The following is a 16,209-nucleotide window of genomic DNA, read 5'->3' as shown; positions in this document are numbered from 1 at the left end:
ACACTTTACTATCATAACAAACAAACTAATACATAAAAAGAAAAACAAATAAAATTTGGGTTTACTTCTCTATTTAACGAGCCCAATTTATGTTTTATAAGCTCACAGCTTCATAGTGGATACAAAACAATGAATATACAAATGAAGTGACAGAAATGCAAGAAAAATAAAAAAAAACTTCATGGCAAAATGATATCAATTGGTGATGAGAAACCACCATAGAAAAATAATATAGAGCTCTCTTTCAAACAGGTCAATGCAAGTTCAACTGATGTAAGAATTTTCTGGAGCTTTTCCTAAATATACAATGATTTAACTTCCTGAGAACTCTTTTCTAGGCAATATCTTGATGGTTCTATTACTTTCTCCCACACTAAGGCTGACAAATTATTGATTTCTGCCTCTTCCTGGTTTTTGACCTCCACGACCTCCACCTTGACCTCTATCTCCTCCTCCTCCTCCTCCTCCTCCCCCTCTTCCACCACCACCACCTCTACCTGAGGAAAAGGCTCCTAAAAATAGTAAATACATGTACACAAATTACAGTGTCCGATACATAAAGAATGATCTATGGGTATAGAAGCAATAAACCTAGCAAGTTTCATTACATTCTGATTTCAACAATTTTCATCCTTTTGTTTTCCTTACCTCTTCCTCTGCCACCTCGACCTCCTCGGCCCCTGACCTCACCACGCCCTTTAGATTTCTGCATCACATCTTCTTTGACCATATCTATAACTTCATCAGGAATTCGAAGATATTTAATTGTACTTCCTCTGACATAACATTCAGGCATCCTCCAAAATCGGTCACCATCCTACAACAAGTTTGTCACAATTTTCTATTTTGAACTTTGGTCTTCAAATAAAGGAAAAGAATTTTGGTTGATATCGGGGGTCCTTAATTAAGAATAAGAAAACACATCCTTTCCTGCACCTGAATACAGTGAAAGAAAAATAACACCAGTTAGTAGTTTGTACTTAATCTAAATCATGTTACAAAATCTAGTATAATTTTGTAATCATGACTTCTCTTATATTATGTTTTGATAAATTTAATTTAAACTTACTCTAGACGTACAAATAACTTCTCTTAGATTGATATTCATCCAGTTATCACAACTTACAAGATGGCCGTTATATGTTTCACCATTCTTCAACTCAACTAACTACAAATATATCAAATAAAATACAATTTCTCTTTTCATAAATAATCATATTTTTTATAATTTTCATATTTTGCCATCAATTCATATCAAATTCATGTTTCTTATTGAAAACATTGAATAACATGTTAACGTATATAGAAATGGGTAGAAATCATTTCTAACATTCTAAAATTTCACTTCAGACCAGTGTCCTTTAGAAAATAGAAGGGTAAGCTTATAATTATACTAACCATGGGATGATTGACAGCTGTTCGTAACAGAGAAAGAGGTAACTGAAAACAGAAATTATTACCATTAAAATTTCAAATTAGATTATAAGTACTTATGCTCACAGCTACAGCCCTGAAATCAATTTTTCTATAGTTGACAGAATACACAAATCTGTCATATAATGACATAGACTACTGTAACGATAGCCTTTTTCCGATAGGTTACACTTATTCCTCAAACATTGCTCAAGTTTCCTTCTATTAGGATTTGAAGAGTGAAATAAAATTCATCATAACTTCATCATAATAAAGATCAATTGTTTACTGCGCGTATTTCAAAGTATGTTGTTGTTAATGCACTCAGTCGGCTGTGAAAAGAGGCTCTACTTTCGATTTTTCACCGTAGTAGATAATGAAACAGAGAATATTGAAAAATAGGAACTTCAAATATTGATTATAGCCTTTGATTATATCAAAAACATGTTAAGCCAATACGCACCATCTTATAGTCTAAGAATATTTATAGTTTATTACATAAAATAACGTTTATCTAAAATATTGAAAGAAAATTTAATTTCGACGGCCATGCGAATATCATAAATAGGTTTGATGTCGCAAAAGTTTTGGCTTCTCCTTTGAAAAAGATGTATTGAAATTTGTAACGCATGGCAACTCATTTAGAAATTTCTCTTTTAATAGAAAATATATTTTTTAAGTTAAAACCGTAACCTAATCATTTTAAAGAAAATGTCAATTGAGTATTTACGACATACATCGACTGGTCTCTAACTTCCGTAAACAAACACACGTGAAATTTGAAATTTCGAAAATAAAGTTTATAAGGTTGTGAAAAGAATATTTAACTGTTTGAGTCTGCAGACAACATGACAAGTGATGAACCTGTTACTAAGAAAAAGAAAAGCGCCCCACTCGTTGAATTGAACAAGTACTACTTTGCTGATGAATTTTCTCATCAAGTGAAGAAATGTTTTTCTACAAAGAAGCATTCAATATGTGGTAAATAGTTTAAAAGAATGTTAGATAGATCTACATTCTTGCTGTTAAAACACGTAGCTCCAGTCGTTATTGATTTTATTACCATTTCTACAGAGAAAAATCTAGTGTTCACTGACCACAGTGTCACTAATTGCTTGAAATGTTGAATGTGACAACTCAACTCACAACATTACTGACCACTGACACTGACAATAAATAAGATATAGTATACAATAAATTGTCTAAGGCTGTATGTAGTTTGCTAAGTTAATGCTTTTGAATTGATTTTCTTTTATGAAACCTTGTTTTATGCCATTTCTTTTTCAGAGAAACACGAACAAGGTGAAATAAATGTTCATCCATTTTTTCATACAATTTTAACTGATTTCATTAAAGAAGAAGATTTTGTAGAAAATCTAGAAAAAGAGCTGAGTGAGCTTGATTTTAAGGAGAAAAATAATGATTTGTATAAATTTCATCAGGTAAGTCTCCATTCTACATTGTGTTGATCTTCATTAGGTTATTCACCAATAGGAAAATGTTTGATTGGATTATATATTTTGGTCGAACATTGATGACCTTATATGTATTCAATAGACATATTTTATTATTTGTGCATTTCCATTAAACATTAATATCATGTGGTAATGAACACCATATATCCTTGGCTTGCGTAGTTTTAATTCTCTCCTCTGATATCTTAACTTGACAACCGTTCATTTTTATGATCCAAATTTTCAATTATAAATGCATTTCCGAGGCAATGAATAATCCATTATACTATTTATTTTGCAGAGTGATGATTTAAAACATAGCTCTTCACCTCATATCAGTGCATTTTGGTAAGAGTTTTCATGAAATTTGAACAAAAGTGTATTTGTGATGTTGATTATGACTTTAAAAAATTTAAGTTTTTTTAATTTCAATTTGTTTTAAACTTTTCAATTTTTGTAACGTATGCTTTAAAGAAATATTTTTAATAAACATTTAGATATTTATATATGTAAAATTCGAAGTAATATATAATATAATTGTATTATAATTTTAGTAAGTTATTAGAAACTGATGTTAAAGAATGGTTGTGTAAAATAAGTGATATAGAATTAACTGAAGAAATTGATGTATTTGCTTCAAAATATGAATACACAGGTGGGTAGGTTCCATTTTCTAAGAATTTAGAACATTTATTCAGTTAAATCAAATTCTCAATATTGTTCATACCTTGACCAAGATGCCATTTTTAATAGTGAAATTTTGAACAAGTGTAAAATGTAATGAAGTATATATGATATATATGAATAACTTTGTCATAAACTGATTGCCAGAAAGATGGTTTTGTTGAAAGTTTATTATTTTTTTGATAGATATATTATTATGTCATGATGATGAACTAGAAAAAAGAAGATTTGCTTATATTTATTATGTCGTACCCTCAACTTGGAGTGAAGAAGATGGTGGACATTTAGACCTCTTTTCTGCTGATCGTAAGTTTAGTAAGACTGTCTATTATATACACTAATAGCTTTGATTTACACCTTTTCAATTTTTAGTAATTTTTTTATATAGTTAGTTAATGTGTATTACTATAATAGCCAGTAAAATTTACAATTCAAAATATTTTTTCTAGATCATATACAACCGAAAGAAATTGTCAAATCAATTTTACCCAAACGCAATAACTTTTTATTTTTTGAAGTCACAGAGACATCATTTCATCAGGTTTGTACCTTTATATTTTCTATGTTTTTGTAAAAGAGTTAAAATCCAAGTCATAAAGCATGTCATTTGCCCAATAAGGTTCAAAACGGTAGGTTATCTAGAGACATTCTAGGCCTTATCTTGACACATCTATGTTCGGTGGATAGTAGATTTCAAGTAAATATGGTGTAATATAGGCCTACAAGTCAACTTGACAAAAACTGGTTAAGATGTTACTTTCTTTTCATATTTTGTTTATTTTATAGGTAGCAGAAATATTATCATTAGAAAAAACAAGATTATCAATTAGTGGATGGTTTCATGGACCACCGTTACCACGACAATCACCCCATAAAGAACATTCACCCCAACTGACACCCTATATCACAGTTGATGTAAGTAATACCTTCATACTCTTCTGCTGAGCTACTATATCTTCTGATCAATTTGAAATTTTGATGCTTTTTCTTAATAAGTCATCTTTTCTCATTCATTCGTTCATTCATTCATTCATTCATTCAACCCATTTGTAATTGGGTACAGATAATCCAGGAAAGATCAATGATAAAAGGTTTGGCCAAGGATCATTGTGAACCTACATTGTTATTCGTGTTTATAGTAGAAAATGATAATTTGTTATTTTCTTTCTTGATAATTTTTTATGTGCCATCTGTGCTTGAATACATTAATGAACAATCTCATTTTCTACTTATTTTCTATATAACTCTTAGCTTAACTGAAACATGTTTGGATGTTTTGCTTTTGTAGGAAGATGAATTTTATTCCTGGATTAATCCAGTCTATTTAGTCCCTGACGTACAGGGTGAGATCAGTGAGAAATTTGAATCTGAATCAGAAATACAATTAACAGATTTCATAAAGGTACAGACTTGCATTTGGCTTAGTTAATTCAAATTTATATTGTCTGATCATTTAACAGACCTTACTAGGGTATATATGGTTGTTCATTTGTAAAGAACATCACAATATTCAGCCTCAGAAATTCTGTCTTCTTTCTTACATTTGAGGGGAGCTCCTATAAAGTTTACACAATGATATGAAAGGCATATCTGAAATATCTAAAATGTTGTCATAAATTTAAGATTAATTGATTATAATGTATTATAGACTGTGTGTTTAGTAAAACATACTATTATATTGTAGAAAGACAAATATAATGAATTGAAGAAAGCTTTGAAAGAAAGCGATATTCATTGGTCACATCATGGTCCCGCTAACAAAAGGTAAGAAATGACTGGGTACAATACAAGTTCGTATTTTTACATTTATGCGAATTAAGATTGAAGGGTATTATATATGGATGATCATTCAGTATGTCTTTTATTGTGTAATTTTTTTTTCTGAAGTTTTAAGTGGAATATAACAGATGTAGCCTAGAAGGTCACCTTATATCATTCTGAAACTGTGGTCAAATTGTGGAATCATAACTTTATATGAAATATATTTTTCTTTTATAGAAAATATTATGTGTGTAATTCTGAAAATCAGCCTGCTATAATTAAAGAGTGTGTGAAATTTCTACAGTCTGATGCTATGTTTTTAGTTTTATCCAATATAACTGGACTTAAACTACATGAATTAGCACCAGAATCGGATGATGAAGAAAAGGACACAAAGAAAAAAGATAATGAAAGTAAAGAAGGTCAAAGTTCAAGAATCCCTCATGATGGAAGTGGTGACAAGAAAGAAAGAGGTATTCATATGAATGGATAATATTTAATAGATGAGGTCTCAAATTATAAAATCATCCACAATTTTAATTCTGACATAAAAAGAATTGCTTGCAAAGAGTTTACCAGACTTTCACACATCAACCAAGATTAGAACCTATTTGATTGTCGGAACCTTGCAAATCACATCATGTAACATTTCAAACACTCTAACTGTGCTACAAAACCCCTCATTAAAGATCACCTAGGAGTCAAAAATCCTGTTGATTAAAAACTGAATCATATTGGGCAAGATTTGTATGCCGATAGTACCTACCGGTATGTCAAAAATATGTGTGATGTTCCACAACAGCCCTACAACAAAAACAGGAATAATCTTGGAATATCTGTCATGTTGCCCGCCTTTACCAACTCCTATAAAGTGCTTAAATGTAGGATTTAAAATACCAACTTATTTTATTTTCAGTTATATCAGGAAGTGTTAATTCAAAGTGTTACAGTGAAGTTAGAAAATGGAGCCATGGTTGTTACACATTAGCTTATGATAAATCACATGATCAAAATACTGACTTTTCATTGGATGCTGTTTTCTTTATGGACTGCTCAGGTAAAATTGAACCATTAGTTAATTCACAAGGGCATATGAAGGAGTCATAGATATTTATTTATGTCTAAGGTCATGTCATGAAAACACTAATTGGCAGCTTGACTGACAACACTTCATCAGACGTTATATAATATCTTTAGAAGAACACAACCTTGTATGAATTTGAAGACTTTTGAGTTATACATATCAGGGGCTCTAGATGGTGTGTTCTGCACATTCAATAAAACAAGTTGGAATGCTTTCCACCTGTGCCGAAAAAAGGACTTCAAAATGGCAGAGAAGATTTAGATCGGAAAATTTTGATTGTAACTTGCCTGAATTGGTACAGGCGGAATCTGTTCAGAACTAACCAATTGAGCACCATCAAAACCATTTTAATGTTAACTTTGATTATTAAAAATTCATCTGTATTCAATGTTTAGATTGGAAGACTGAATATGGAGGATTTACAACTTATATAGCTAAAGATGAAGATGATGAAGTAAGTATATCTGAGATTTTTTTTATTATATTAAAATAAGGAAGTGACAATCAGAAATATAAATACTTTCTCTTTGTTTTTTGTCAATTGTTTTGTATTTCTGTTAAAGAAGCAGTGTGATTTCGCAAATGTTTTGTATGTTGATACCATTATATTACAAAAAAGCTGTAATGACCGAACATTGTATTTTATTTCAGTTATTAAGTGTTACTCCTGAAGACAATTGTCTAGCTCTAGTTTATAGAGATAAAAATACTCTCAAATTTATTAAACATATAAATCATAAATGTGTGGATTCATCACAGCCACAATTTTATGATATCTCCACTGTATATTATGAATAAAGTTTTAGTCTTTTATCAGCTTCTGCTTTTGATATTGAAAATCATTCATATACATTGGTTTATCCATCTGAAAAGGGAATGGAATAATAAAGGACTTTCCTCTGTCCTGCTTTAAGACAATGAATTTTTACTCAAATTCAGTCCATCATTGTAGATTGTTATATAGAAGCACAATAAGAACCAGTTGTTCTCATCCGAGTTGAAACAGTATGGAAATGCTTGAGAGAGGCTTAAGTGCATTCATCTTAAATTAAAAAGAAATGTCTATTTGATTCAATTTTTTTTTTATGAAATAACTATAAACATCAGATCTACAAAATACACAATTCTCTTTTAAACATTAATGATATGATACAAATTTGAAACTTTTTGTTTTATAATTAATTTTTGATAACACAATAATTCCTTTACCAATTAATAAACTCATAACAAAAATTTAACCATCTTAACACCATAAACAAATGCCAATTCTAATCAAAACAAGGCAAGTCTTAGTGCAAAACTGACATAAATATCACATGACAACTCCATCCATACAGGGACTAAAGAGGTTTCCTAAACTTTGTTTGGCAAAATACAGCTAATATTAGAACCTGGCCTGTATGGTTTCTGTAATTACAGTAATATAGACCAAATTATGCCAGGATATCAGTTCAAATTTTTGAACGTCTATCTTTGATTACAAGAACCATAGACATTGAAATGAAAATCTAAATGTTGCAAATGAAAGCTTTTAGATAAGCAATAAAAGCTCTTGAACTCCTAATGTAAGTTACAATATAAGCAAAAAGTATGGGATTTTTATATAATGAAAGGAAACACTGAGCCAATCCAGCTAATACTTAAAATACATCGTATGCGTCTTGTATTCCATCCAGTCTTAGTTATTTCTGCATTAATAAAATTGTAGAATATCCTTGTTCATTTGATTAACGATATAACCCTCAATATAAAACATATCTTAAATACAATAATAGCACAATAGCACTGGCAAGATTAAACTAACATTTATGATATTAAAAATATAGATTGAAAATAATGAAATTTATCTACTGAAAAATAGTATTTTATCATATTCTGTCAACTCATAAACATATATGTCTAAACAAAACAATGTAAGATACCATAAATATGTATAAAAAAATATTTGTAAACAAAACAAATGAACCAAAATATACAAAAACAAACAAAATAAATACATAATTGATATACAGATAAATTCTTCGGTCACTTATATGGAAAAATAATGTCCAATGTACATAAACAAAAATTCTACAACAGAAATTGATCAAAGAGAAGAGAAATAGAACCCAATATCATATAATTTTTAAGGCATGTCTACAATTTCTATAAAAAAAAATAATAAAACTTTAATGCCCAGTTGATTTAATTCAATGCCATAGCTCATTGTATATATTGTTTCAATTGTTAGAGGTAGTATACTCTAACATTGACTGAATTGATTTAAATAATAAATATATTTCTACCCATTTGAGCAAAATGGTGCTATAAATACTGTGTAATATTCAGTAGTGTGACTTTAATTCAAATACATATATGTAACGTTAATGCAATGTATACATAAAAAATATGCTATTTACCTGTATTTTATGGTCAGTATATACATTCAGTGTCTGATGCTTCTCAGAATACACCTTTTGTTTGCATAGCAAAATCCCAGCATTGGAGAGGGCAGAGATTTGATTGGCTGATGGATGTTCATATATAAATACATCTACACTAATATATATAATCCTGCTTAACTGAATTATATTGTGAACATTTTGTGAAAATCTGTATTTGAAAATAATTACATCCAAATGAATTTCCCCGCTGCATTGACGTAAAGAACCAAAATTGATATAATACTGTTCACAGGGATACAGGACCTACCTTCAAGTCCTACTTTTTTGAAGCGGACACTCTCCCTTAATATACAAATATAAAAATATAATTAATTTAAATAAATTTTAACTAAAAATTCCATTTTGTTTGTATCACAAATTATAGTGGTGTTTTGATATGGATGGAATGTATGACCTTGACATCTTACTCTGCGTAAAACTCTTCTATTTCTTTGGAATACATCTTCACTACTATTGGTCTTCTTAGTTTTAATGTTGGACCTGAAAATAAGTATGTATGGAAATGGAATTATAGAATACCAACGATATGTCTCAATAGTTAATAAATCTGTATTTTCTAAAATACCATAAAGGTTTGTGTTATAGCTCATAATTGTGCCATAACTTTTTTTGTGGTCTAGTAACTTCAGGCGAACTTCCACTTCTAGAGGTGCATATGTGAAATTATTGCTGATTGATTCACTAACAATTAGTGGTCCAATCAAATTCCATTTCTATTACAAATGAAAATCATACTATTGAACCTACCTAGTTCCCCACTAAACACTGTAAAATCTTGAGGTAAAATTTTCCACTTTTGTATGGTGGCTGCCCTGCTGACAGCTTTTTTATTAGCTGCAGTAATACCCTCTTGTATAGCTTTCTTTACAATTTCATCTTCTCGGAATTCACTGACAGTTTTAGCTGAACTACCTATACTCTCACACCATTCTATAGCCTGTTTATCTAAAGGTTCTAAAGATTCTTGAGTTTCTGGATCTATCTGGCACTAAATACAAAAATATCAGTTTTTAACCAAATTAAAATACTCTGGGATTTTGCAAAATTGAGACACAAGCTCAAAATGTAGGTTAGAAGATGTCATTACAGTAACTGGAGGTGGTTGATATGAAGATGTGAAATAACAGTAAATCAATTTCCATAGTCTAATTTTGATGTAAAATGTATTTCATTCATCCAAAACTTTTCAAAGACATTCAAAAGTTTATCAAAAGCTTTTCAATATAAAAACATCATCACTATAAAGTCACTAAATTTAAATCCAGTTTATTGAAGATCATTATCATTATCCTTAGTCTCGGAATTAAAATCTTAGAATATATCATACCTTGACAGTAAGGAACATGGATAAAAATTTACATTTATCACCAATTAACATACAATTACTAATACATGGTAAACATTCTTTTACATTGTCTTCTACTGGTACTGGAGCTATATTCTCACCACCAGCAGTAATTATTATTTCTATAAAACAATCAATTTATTAGAGTAAACAATCAGTATCTTCTACTGGTACTGGAGCTATATTCTCACCACCAGCAGTAATTATTATTTCTATAAAACAATCAATTTATTAGAGTAAACAATCAGTATCTTCTACTGGTACTGGAGCTATATTCTCACCACCAGCAGTAATTATTATTTCTATAAAACAATCAATTTATTAGAGTAAACAATCAGTATCTTCTACTGGTATTGGACCTATATTCTTTACTATATCCTATGAAATTTAAGTAATCCAAGTTCTTACGGTATAAATGTACCGTATGGTAAGCAACCTACCTTTTATTCTGCCAGTTATAAAGAGGAAACCATCTTTATCAACTCTGCCTATATCGCCAGTACGTAACCAACCTTCATCTGTCATTACTTCTTTAGTTTTCTCTTCTTGTTGTAAATATCCCATAAATACATGACGACCATACATTAATATCTGAAATATAACTTTAACTGTAATATACCTGAGTTAAGAGTTAAGAATTTAATGACAACCAATAATGTCATCTGCTTCAAAAATGTGTTTAGTTGTTTTATATATTATTAGATCTCCTAATTTAAGTACAACAGTTAATTATAGAATAATATAATCACCTCTCCATTTCCCTCTTCATCTGGATTATCTATTCTAGTAAAAACACCCGGTGATACTGAACCTACACTACCAAATCTACGACAACCTGGTCTACTGAATGAATGAGGTCCTACAAAATAACCAAACAAACATGATAAATTGACCAAAGAAAGATTTTGCATGGTATTATATGACTTTTTTGGCTATTGCCATGCATTGTAATGAGGGGAATTTCAACAAAACGTTGTTTTAGGCATTAACCTAATATATTGATTTCCAATAGCTCAGCTGTCAGATGCACAGCCTATACCACACAGAGCCCAAGCTTTTGATGAGAACGTCTTCCAACTTGGACTATAAGCCAAATATGATGTAGTATATTCTTAAGCCATATTATACCTGAACTTTCACTCATTCCATATACTTCATCTACCATAATATCTAAACTCATAAAGTATTCTAGAGTTTCTTTAGTAATAGGTGCAGCTCCAGAAAACATTATCTTACAATGGTCAAATCCTAAACCTTCTTTAACTCTTTTAAAAGCCAGGGAATTAGCCAAGGTCCAACCAAATGGTACACTGCCACTGTAAATAGAATATTCTCTTGATTAAACCTTGAAGTAATATATAACTCAATATTTCAGTAACATCAATTTTAAAACAGACCTTATTATTTAAAAGTTAACTTAAGATAATTTTAGTATTCCCAGTCATCTGGTCAAACATAAAATTCGATTTTAAAGTAAGTTTTATCATCTTATCAGATTATAAAATTAGGATTGTATCTTAATGAAGTTTTTTGGAGGATAAGGCTGATGAGATAATTCTGTAAACATAGTAAATAATATTATCTTTTACAGTTGGAACACAGAGACTGGAAGATTGAGAACATTCAGAACCTTCTCATATTGGAACATCTGGAAGTATTGGAATATCTAGAACAATCTGACATGAGAACATCCAGAACATAATAGAAGAAAGAAGGAAATAATAGAAGTACAACATCAAATCATATCAATGATTTCTAAAGACAATTGTTATATGGGGTGTTCAAATAAAGAAAAAAGTAAGAATTTGACAAAAAAGAAAGCTTTAAAGAGTAGGCTAACATTCTTTTATAAATTCGAGAAATAAGAAAAATATATGAAATCACAAATGCAGCAATAAGAATAAGAAAAAGAAAGGAGATTGTAAGAAATAGGATGACACATTCATTTGATGCAAATATTCAAAAGTTAAAAATATTTTTACCAGCAACCCTTTTTCCTAGCACTAAGAAAATCATAAAATTCAGTTGTATTTACTAAGCTATGGCATTCTGGTAAACACAAACCACCCAACACTCCAAATGAAAATTCATGTAATATATCTTTAAACATGGTCCTGTTTTCCAACCAAACCCACATGCATGACCCACAGTCTTTGTGTGGAGAGCTCTGATTGATTGTATTTGCAAATCAGTACATTTAATAGTGGCTATAGCAGTCAAGACAAATTCGTAAAACATTGTGAAGATGACACTGACCATAAAAGAGATAAATCCTTTAACCTATCTTAAATGAAATAAGAAATAGTACTTACTTGTTCATTTTATTCTTATTACCCTTCAGACCTATACTCTTTGCCCATGTAGCAATTTTCAGTTTTAAACCTTTATTATTTCGACCAATTTCTAACAATTTATCCATCATCTTTTCCCACACTCTAGGTACACCCATAAACCCTGTTGGACGAACTTCTTTGAGGGTTGCCAAAAGAGAGCCCTACAAGTAAAGGAGTTCAAATAATGAAATACATATAGATTTATCAGCCATATGGCCTTCTTCCAGAGGGACAGCAGATGGATGAAGTCAGTGGCATAGTGCAATCAGGTGTACCAGAAGGTGAGCATTCTTTACCTTAGTCAACCAACTATTACAACAACTGTTTGAAACAAGCTTAAACTGAAGAATAAATAAACCAAGTACTAACGATACAAACCCCAAAACAAAACCCGATTTTCAGAACAACATATTGGTGAATTATTGGTACCGGTAGCAGTTAATAAACTTTCACATGAGGAGGTATATCAATCATAAGTAAATATTTCATAATGAAAAGTGGTATCAGGTGTCTAGAATAGTAAGTATACCCTACAATATTTTCCACACTCACCTTTAAGGCATCTGGCTGAGCAAAAAATACAGTAGCACCAAAATAAATAGGTAAATATATATCAAGATGTTGAGCAGCAACATGACTTAATGGTAAATAACTGACTAATCTTTCAACACCAAATAATAAACCACCAAGAGGTCCTGCATTTACTGGAGTCCATGTTACCTAAAACAGAACATATTATTCTGTAACCTGTTCATTAGTTTTTCATGTCTGATTGGAGTTACCAAACATACCATCTTTATACAAAATTATCTAGCTTTGTGGGTATTCCTCTATACACCATATTAAGTATCACATTGCAATACAATAAAGTTTTCGGTTGTGAAAGTATCTTCACTATGTCAAGCTATTCCGAACTTCATCTTATACATTGACTACAATAGCTGCCTTGCTCGTATAACGAAAGTTTGTAAATGCAGCATTTTGATTGGATTGTAATCTAACAAATACAGCCAATTAGAGGCCTTGACAGAAAGTCTGTTAAAAATCACCCATATTGCTTACCATCTTTCTGTCAAATCTGATTGGCCGTATTTAAATTCAATCAAATTCCTGTTTTCCATGTTACAAGAAAGAAGCTTTTAAATAGCTTGACAATGTGATTAATTGGATTGCTTCCATTGTATTTAGACTGCATGCAGGACAGAAGAGAACCTATAGAATATTCAACTAACTGTCTCATTTCAGTTAGATTTGTAAGAGTAAGCCTATTTACTTACATTATCGTGACTCAACATGACACCTTTTGGTTTACCAGTAGTACCTGACTGAAATAGATATAATTCATCTGCATTATAATGCATCCTCTATACAACATTAGGCTATGACAGATAGTGTGCAAAGAGAAAAACTTGCCATGTTTCAATGTCTCAATGCAATTAGTGAGACATGTTGGGCACCATGAACCAAGAAAATAAAAACCAATGAAAAACTTACTGTATAAATCAAAGTACAACATTTATTTGGTGCTAGAATTTTAAATCTTTCTTCAAGAGAAGAATCAGGTAAATCATCTCCTAATTTCATAAAATCATCCCACTAAAAACAGAAAAACAGACATAAAAGTTGACAGCAAAAGAATCAAAACAGTTAGCCAAAAATCAATAAATGTGGACATATATCAAGGGTGGAAACCTCAAATACAACTTTAATGTGATCAACTTAAGGCTATGCAGTATGCAGTTTTTCGATTGGTTTCGTTAATAACACAAATTTTATGAAAAATGTCACATATGATATGAAAACCTTTGGTTCAATAATCACATTTTGTCAAATCATTTTAATTTTTAATTAATTGGACTTACTGAGTATAGATTATCTTGTGGTGTTTCTATTTCACCAGAATATTGAACTATAGCTTTTAAATCTGGTAATTGATCTTTCACTTGTAAAATTTTCTTTAAATAAGCTGTATTTTCTACAACTATAACTTGAGCTTTACTGTCAGCGGCTATAAACTGACAAGCTTCGGCATTGTTTGTTGTATAGATTCCAACAGCAAAGCCACTGAAAATACATGAACATAATATGTAGTTATATTAACTATATATACAAGAGTAATTGCTTGTCTTGATTAAAAGCATAACTAACAAATGGTTAACAAGAAAAAAGTAACAAATCTCTTTGCTATACTTGTATTTTTTTCTGTATGATCAGAAAACTTACCCAGCAAATATACAACCAATATCAGCTAGAAACCATTCTGGACTATTAAAACCCATAATACCTACACCATGATATGGTTCTAACCCTGCCTGAAATAAATTATTAGTTTTTACTGGGTTTTTTGTCTTTGTATCTCCAATACACATTGTTCTTATGCCAAATTCCACTTTGACATCTGTGATTATCCCAGGCGTATTGTCTTTATCAAATTCATTTGCATTTAGAAAATAAAATGAATGTAGCTTAATGTCCTATATTCCAATTGGGCTGATGAAGATAATGAAAGTAAATTTTGTCAGGATAGCTGCTTTAATCTACATTTTTTTGATATCCAAGTGACAAGGTATCTTTAAAGTGTCTGTAGCACATTTGTTTGTTTATTGACTCCTTCAGAGGACTAGAAGCTTTTTCTATGTCAGCCCCTCCGACCTGCATCAATAACGGGGGGAAACCGGGTTGAAACATCTTAAAGGTATTATCATAGTTATGCTGGGATTGAACCCTGGGCTTTCAGGTTTAGCGTCTAACTCACAGTCGCTCCCTGTTTGGTGGTGCTACATCGGAAATCATAAAAAGCTGGAAAAACTCTTTCTAATTTGTTAATTCTTGTAAGTATATTTATTTTTCATTTACCTTTATGAAACTTTTGGCAGCCCTACATGAATCATCATAATATTGTTTGTATGTCCATCTAAGCCAGGTATCATTTCTTTTAACACCTAAAAACAAAATAAATCTGATAATTCAGACAATCCTATATTGATATTATAATACAGAATGACAAGGTTCAAATTGAAACACCACACCAACAAATCTGGTCAGTGAAAAAAAAAAGTAACAAAGTACAAAGCGCTTGGGCTGTGACAAATGGAAGTGGTTGATAGTGAACATTATCAGAATATTCGCATAAAATCTGCATTATCCTCCATTAAACTTATCAATTATAAATGTTCAAGATGGTGACCACTGTTTCTGTCCCTATTAACAGAAGTACTTACATATAGCAGCATTATTAGGGATTCGTTCAGCAGTAGTTTGTAATAATGAGACAACAGTTTGTGGTGCTTCTGAACCAGCTCCTTTATCAGTCATACGTAATCTAACACTACCATCACCTTGAGTAGTATACAAACTCTCAGCTGGTAACAAATCATCTATTACTGAAATAGTTACTGATACATATTCAAATCAATATATTCTGGTATACACATGAGACAAATCAGAATGTTGAAACTTTCTGTTGAGGGCTCTGATTGGTTGTATTAGCTTGTGTACAATCCAATCCTTTAAAAGTGCCTAATGAAGTTAAGGTACTAGATGGAATTCAGTATACCTTTGTAAAGATTGATATCATATATGAGTAGATAAAACAAAACACAATCTAGTTCCTGTAAATATGGCTATTTTAGACAGGTTAGAGCTTCAGACTATTTCACTCATTTTATAATACTTATATATTTCAGATTTA

At 30.7% G+C, this 16,209-nt stretch overlaps 3 protein-coding genes across 3 annotated transcripts; 1 reads left to right on the top strand and 2 right to left on the bottom strand.

The window, feature by feature from the left end:
* Positions 1-604: 604 nt before the first annotated feature.
* On the bottom strand, positions 605-1,949 carry LOTGIDRAFT_216578 (hypothetical protein; the record flags this gene model as incomplete). Its single annotated transcript, XM_009058399.1, has 4 exons — positions 1,877-1,949; positions 1,399-1,440; positions 1,070-1,168; positions 605-817 (listed from the first exon to the last, which is right to left on the bottom strand). Exons 1-4 carry the CDS (start codon positions 1,877-1,879, stop codon positions 605-607), a joined length of 357 nt encoding a protein of 118 aa, XP_009056647.1. The 5' UTR covers positions 1,880-1,949.
* A 756-nt stretch (positions 1,950-2,705) lies between these two features.
* On the top strand, positions 2,706-7,194 carry LOTGIDRAFT_120424 (hypothetical protein; the record flags this gene model as incomplete). Its single annotated transcript, XM_009058398.1, has 13 exons — positions 2,706-2,855; positions 3,169-3,215; positions 3,422-3,522; positions 3,738-3,857; positions 4,001-4,092; positions 4,338-4,466; positions 4,840-4,953; positions 5,236-5,315; positions 5,550-5,767; positions 6,056-6,150; positions 6,255-6,369; positions 6,792-6,850; positions 7,048-7,194. Coding segments are annotated over 13 exons (1,467 nt in total), but the record flags the coding sequence as incomplete, so codon positions are not given.
* Positions 7,195-9,243: 2,049 nt separating this feature from the next.
* On the bottom strand, positions 9,244-15,872 carry LOTGIDRAFT_216573 (hypothetical protein; the record flags this gene model as incomplete). The annotated part of the gene is made up of 14 exons (XM_009058397.1): positions 15,740-15,872; positions 15,375-15,460; positions 14,742-14,830; positions 14,381-14,582; positions 14,013-14,114; positions 13,796-13,843; positions 13,071-13,238; positions 12,498-12,679; positions 11,314-11,495; positions 10,935-11,044; positions 10,626-10,776; positions 10,168-10,307; positions 9,588-9,828; positions 9,244-9,320 (listed from the first exon to the last, which is right to left on the bottom strand). Exons 1-14 carry the CDS (start codon positions 15,831-15,833, stop codon positions 9,244-9,246), a joined length of 1,872 nt encoding a protein of 623 aa, XP_009056645.1. The 5' UTR covers positions 15,834-15,872.
* Between the last annotated feature and the right edge of the window lie 337 nt (positions 15,873-16,209).

This window comes from Lottia gigantea, assembly GCF_000327385.1.
Source record: "Lottia gigantea unplaced genomic scaffold LOTGIsca_34, whole genome shotgun sequence".
Taxonomy (NCBI): Eukaryota; Metazoa; Mollusca; class Gastropoda; family Lottiidae; genus Lottia; species Lottia gigantea.
This window is presented reverse-complemented; position numbering and strand designations above follow the sequence as displayed.